The sequence below is a fragment of the Corvus kubaryi genome, unplaced genomic scaffold (genome assembly GCF_017639235.1).
Source record: "Corvus kubaryi isolate FWS band 111438036 unplaced genomic scaffold, C.kubaryi_AGA036_p1.0 132, whole genome shotgun sequence".
Taxonomy (NCBI): Eukaryota; Metazoa; Chordata; class Aves; order Passeriformes; family Corvidae; genus Corvus; species Corvus kubaryi.
Window position 1 is genome coordinate 12,581,064 of NW_024580666.1, and position 6,156 is coordinate 12,587,219.

The 6,156-nt window shown below is 43.1% G+C and overlaps 1 protein-coding gene across 1 annotated transcript; it reads right to left on the minus strand.

The window, feature by feature from the left end:
* Positions 1–217: 217 nt before the first annotated feature.
* On the minus strand, positions 218–6,122 carry CBLN2 (cerebellin 2 precursor). The gene is made up of 3 exons (XM_042032589.1): positions 5,802–6,122; positions 3,384–3,503; positions 218–3,100 (listed from the first exon to the last, which is right to left on the minus strand). Exons 1-3 carry the CDS (start codon positions 6,120–6,122, stop codon positions 2,903–2,905), a joined length of 639 nt encoding a protein of 212 aa, XP_041888523.1. The 3' UTR covers positions 218–2,902.
* Positions 6,123–6,156: the final 34 nt, after the last annotated feature.

The following is a 6,156-nucleotide window of genomic DNA, read 5'->3' on the forward strand; positions in this document are numbered from 1 at the left end:
CTGCAATCTACATTGCTGCAGTTGTACATTTTTTCCCCTCCAGCATAAAATATATAATGAATCCACACCTTACGAATATATCAAAATTTCTACCATTTCCAAAAGCAAGTAGATTGCGCTTTCTCAAACCCAGATGCAAAATTAAAAGGGAAAAGGGAATAAATATTGCAAAGAAAATAAAAGAAAAAGAGGAATCATGATCGTAATAAGTGTACAATAAGAATTTACTCCACATTTTCCATTTATTTTAACTGTTTGTATAAGAGTCCTAACTCTATAGCTTAGCATGAAAGACACAAGAGTAGCAGAGGGAAAGAGGCATTATATGAGATGACTTCTTTAAATTCAGAAGATTGGTTATCATATAAACATATTTATAAAAGAAGCATGGTCAGGATTACTGAGCTTGAATACATGAAGTGAGATATTCAGATCATGCAGCTTCAATGGCATAAGAAACTTTCAAGATAAGTTCCAAGGAAAACATTGTCATTGGCCTCATTTAGCTTAGGAGAGAGCCAGAACTAAGATGTCATTGCCTTATTCAAGCCAAGTGAACTGAAATAAATAAGAACACTGGATGTGATTATGGTAGGCAGAATTTTAAAATAAAACTAATTCTTATTTTAAAGTATTTTTACTGAGTATTTTTATTTTAAATTAAAAATATAGTAGAAACTAAAAACTTGGGACCTTGAACCCACCTCAGTTTCTGTTTCCTTGAGTGACATAATCAAGTTGTAAACACAAAAAGTAGTTTTACAATGTCTACCATTAAGACAACTGTATTTATTGTATTTTAATAGAAAAAGGTTGCTGCTGACTCAGGTTTTATTTCATGTACTTGAATGTAGCCCTGTGATATTTTGCAACTAGAAACATTGCAGTCATGCCAAAGCACAAAGGGGAACTAGAAAATGCAACCCATTTAAAAAACCAACAACCTGAAAACAATTCATTCAGTAACTGGCAAAGTGAAACGGCAAAGCAAACAAACCACATCAATGGTGAAAATGCACAAAAATATTAAATATTAAATATTAAATTGGCCTATGTTTTAATCATCTGAGGTATATAAGCAACACAGATAGTTTTTTTTAAGAATATATGACTTTAATTTTGTCCCTTTAATGATAAATTTACAATGAAAATGACATGTCCACCATAATTTTGAAATACAATGTAGTTACCACTGATTTCCTGCAAATGCCTTTGTGTTATATTTGCTTGAGGCAGAGGAGTGAATTTGACAAAAATAAATTCTTTTGCACATCCATCCTTGGAGGATTAGTAGCAAAATGAAATATTTAAAATTAAATAAATGAAGATAAAAATTCTATGAAATAAACATTCATTCTGGATCTCCTCTAATAAGATTCTCCTCAGCATACTGTCTAGTACACTACTCTTAAAAAAAAAAACAAAAAACCAAGCAAACCAAAAAACCAAACTTAAAAAATTCAAGAAACAAGATCTGTTTATTGAGAATGAGGCAAAAGGATACAACTGGCATTGGCCTGATATTTTACCTCCTGTTGATTGGGATAATAATTTTCCCAACCTTGAATATCGATGTCAGTCAACCCCTAGAACTGTGATGTCATTTATGTTGGGAAGAGCACACACAGCTAATATATTAGCATGGCACCTGTGCCAACCTCTGGAGCATTTGCTGATCCTCTAAGGTCCCTCTCCCCAAGGCTGTCAAAGATGCTTGTGTCTATTCCTCTGGTACTTGCCACGGACAGCTTAAGTGGAAATGGTTTTATTTAATTTGGAAGAGGAAGAGCTTGCTCCGCCATCACTCTGCGCTCCCACAATGTGTACTCAAGCATTAGTGGACAAATATATCAAATAAATATCAGATAAAAACACCCAAAATATGGTAATGCAAAGAAAGGATATATTTTAGGGTATGGTCAGAGAAGGTACTCAAAGCCTCCACTGTTGCTTCTAGAAATGTCAGGACAATTCAGAAATGTCAGTTCCTTTATATTTTCCAGATTGTAATTGAAGGATCATGTAGCTCTCTCGCTCTTTCTCTCTCTTTCCCTCTCTCTAAATAGGTCTATAAAGATCAGCTGGAAAGTGCAGACAGAATTGTTCACTGGTTAGCTTACGTAGAGCTACAGGGTATATATGTGCTTTGTTTTGTCGTATTGATCAATCTAGCTTACATTTTTAGCACACACAAACAAAAATCAGGAAAAATAAAAAATTGATGAAAAACACGAACAACACAAATAAGGTTCCAATCGTGCAAATTTTGCTTCACTGGATAAAGCACTTCTTGACACAGTAATGTCCAGAATCCCCCTCCCCCAGAAAAATACAGGACTGAGACTGAAGCCATTCTTTTTTTTTCTTTTTTTTTTCTTTTCTTTTCTTTTTTTTTTTTCTTTTTTCCTTAAGGCTATACAACACAAAGAAATAAAGCATGGAAAGAACACCTCATTGGGCTGAACACTCCATTCTTCTGGCTCTGGAGTGAGCCTTTGACAAAGTGATTCTGTGGTCCGAGTTATTTTTTTCATTGGGACAACAACAAGAGAAAGAAAAAGAGGAAAAAACGAAAGAGAGGAAAAAAATAAAAAGAATAAGAAAGTCAATGATCCCAACAATAAAATCCAAAATTGACTTTACAGTCACAGGTACAAATTGCTCAGGTCGATAATTTCATTTCTCCTAAAGATCACTGTCGTCTAAAACTAATTAGAGGCGCAGGTTCCAAGGAATTGTCAATATTCAAAGCAAATGTTGGAGTTTAGAAGGTTATCATTCTTCTACCGTGACAGTCTGACGGGGTGACTGAAAATATTTTCATGTGCTGCCAAGTTCAGGGTGTCATTAACAATTGAATCCTTGCTCTGGCTCATGGATCTGTCTCCTATTTGGCCTTCTTTTATAGTGGAAAGACTAAGAAGCCGGAAAAGGTTGAATATTTCCACCCTCCCATGAGGTTACCCCTTTCCAGTTTGAGATGCACTTTGTCTTCTCTTTCCATGAGGAGCAAGACCCCATTGCTGGCTGCTTCTCTGGTGACGTCCTGATCCCCTGCAAAAGCTGAAATCACTGGGTAGCCGTTTTGCATTAAACTTACCTAAAAAGTGCAAAGAGACAGAATCTGAGTTTTCTCAATACTCTCAATGATTTTTTTGCCCTGTGCACATCACCAAATTTTTGTACAGGTTAGAATCTAGATTGAATTAAGCCAAGGCAATGGGCAATGAGTGATTTCTGTCATGTATACAGACCCCTTTGACAATAACCCACAGTCTCATTCTTCAATTGCTGTTTTTGCAAATATGAGTGCAGAAATGAGCATTTGAAGAAAAGAAAAAAAAGAAAAGGAAAGACAGCATCTTCTTTAGATTAGAACCCACCTGGATGGTTTGTCTGTTATAGACCTTGACCACGTGGAAACTGAAACTATATATCCCTTTTCTTGGTGCTACAAATATACTGGAAGTAAGATCAAAATGGTTGCCAATATTAACTAATACCTGGAATGTAAACAAATAAAACAGAACAAAGAAAAGGAGAGAGAGAAAGAGAGAAATCAGAGAAATCAGACTAACCTTAGAAAAGCACCAGTGAAAATCTCACATGAGCTCAATGACCAACATAAAGCATAGTCAAAATGGCATTTGAAGCACAATTAAAAGTGCACAGCAGGGGAATGGAGTCAAGTTACAGAGGTATTTAACAGGCATCAGTGTTAATAAAGCAATTTAGTTATGCAATAATGATCTCCAAAACCGGTTAGATGAAGTGCAAATGTCCACAGTGTGCTGTCAATAAAGGTGGCAGAAGGGGGAGGGGGAGGAATGTGAAATGGAGGGAAGGAGGGAGGGGAAAAAAGGTAGGAAAAAATCCCAAAAGTCATTAGCTCATAATGAAAATGTATTTTTTTTTGGCTAACACAACTGAAATCAGAGCTGGCCTCGAGTTTGATAGGGTACAGAACTAAACTGCACTGCAGAGGGGCAAAGGAGGAGAGTGGATGCTCAGCAACAGCAACATCTGCCAGCTCATGTCTCTCTGTCGCTCTGGAGGGCTGTGCCACTTGGCCCACATCTCAGAAGGCTGGGGTGGGCCTGGTCTCCTTCCCGGCAATACCCTTAATTTGTCATATATTTCAATGTTTTTTCAAACCAAACCAAACCAAACCAAACCAACCAACCAACCACAGAACAAACAAAACAAACAAACAAACAAAACTAAACCAAACCAAAACCAAACCAAACCAAACCAAACCAAGAAAAAAAAAAGGGGGGGCGGGGGGAAGAGCTGAGCCCTCCGGCAGATGTGCAAAGCCTCGTTCGGAAGCGGCAGCCGCACCCTGCCGGTCCCGCCGATCTGACAGGGATCTGGCCTCGGCTCATCCGCTCGCGCCTTGTCCAGGGTCCTGTGACGGGCAGCAGGATTTGGCTGGAAAGGCACGGGCGGCGGGAAGAGAAGAATCTGCGGGTCGGTGGCGATGCCGTCCGGCGAGCGGGTGCGCCCGAGCCGGCTGCTCCGCCGTGCCCTACCCGGGGCACACCCGTCACGCTCAGTTTGCGGGCTAAAGCTCTGCTTTAGTGAAGAAAAATACAAAGCAGGAGAAAACAAAAACACCATAGCCCCCCACCCCGCAAATCCCGAGCCTTTCTTCCCAAACAGCCAAAGTCTCTAGTCTCCTAAAAAAGGAACAAACAAGCAAAACAAAACAAAACAAACAAACAAAAAAAAAACCACCAAAAAAACCCAACCAACCCTTATTGTGAGAGCACCGAGAAAATGCCTTCACACTCCTAGGAACTGCACATTGCCGGGTAAAGCATCTAAAATATACTACATATTTATCAAGTTGGGGTTTTGATTTTTTGTTGTTTTGGTTTTTTACTGATCCGATTTTATGAGATGTTGTATGTGACGAATAGCTGTGCAAACTCGTTAGGAGGGACAGGTAGACAGATAAATGACAGCCAGACAGACAGGTAAAAAACACAAACAAACAATCCAAAAACCAACCAAACAAACAAGCCCAGAGAAAACTATCTGGCATGCTAATTTTGGCTGACTGCAATACTACTTCAGGAGTCAAAAGTGGTAGGAAAAAAGGAAATTTCACCGCAAAAATAAAGTGGATGGACAGGGTATGGTCTCCGGGAGGCAAGCGGTGCTACGAGGCAGGGGCAGGACAAGCAGGCCGGGCTGTTCGCTGCTCTGCCCGGCGTATGCTGTGCGGGATAACACCATTCCGATACAGCCCACCGGGGACACCGTTTGCCTCTCCTGATAACGCGGGAAGCACCCTCTTCTTCCTCATCCCTCCCTCCCTCCCTCTGTGAGACGCTGTAACATTGCCAAATGCGCTCCGAATAGGCAGATCCGGCAACTCCTCAGCGGTAAATCTGAATTTGCACCGAAGGAGGGATGAGCACCCGTCCCCCGGTCGTTCCTGGCAGGCAGAGGCAATTCTTGACTGCAAGGCGCCCCCGCACGCGTCCGAGGCACAGAGTCTCACGTTAAGGCCCTTTCCATACTAGCGAGTGTGACTGGACAAGAAGCCAGCGTGTTCCCCGCCCGGTACTACCCTAGAAAAGCCCCGCAGCCACCTGAAAGAACTTTCCAAATTCTTTCTGGGGAGTTGAGACGTAAAGATGCTATTGACCGGGTGGGTGGGGATTAAAAGAAGGAACGGGAACCAGAAGGAGAATACGCGCGCAGCCAGGGGGAGGCAGGGGCGGGGGATGCCTGCGCAGGGGCCGGCCGGCGCGGGGAAAGGGGTAGGGAAAGCGAAGCAGGCGGTGGCTGACCTGGTCGAAGTAGATGGTCATGGTGCGGTTGCTCATCTCGGAGGGCTCGTGGTTGGTGCTGCGGGTGGCCGAGAAGGCCACCTTGGCGCTGCCCGAGCGCACCGAGATCCCCAGGGAGGAGGTGATGGCACCGTCGGCCGAGGGGCTGGAGTCGCAGACCACCAGGCACTTCCCCTCCAGGACGATGGGCTCCGTGTCGTTCTGCGCCCGCACCGGGCACCCGGCGGGCAGCAGCAGCAGCAGCAGCGGTAGCGCCGCCGCCAGGCAGCAGAAGCAGCCGCCCGCCGGCTCCGGCAGCGCCCCCCGCCGCCGCCGCCCCATGCCCAGCGCCGGACCGCCGCCGCCGCCGCTCCGG

What these genes read in the sequence shown, in the direction of transcription:
- CBLN2 (XM_042032589.1), bottom strand. Translation starts at nt 6,122, where the DNA reads ATGGGGCGGCGGCGGCGGGGGGCGCTGCCGGAGCCGGCGGGCGGCTGC. An exon ending in TGACCATCTACTTCGACCAG is followed by an intron (nt 3,504 to 5,801) that starts GTCAGCCACCGC and finishes TTTACATTCCAG; the next exon opens with GTATTAGTTAATATTGGCAA. An exon ending in ATAACAGACAAACCATCCAG is followed by an intron (nt 3,101 to 3,383) that starts GTGGGTTCTAAT and finishes TGCACTTTTTAG; the next exon opens with GTAAGTTTAATGCAAAACGG.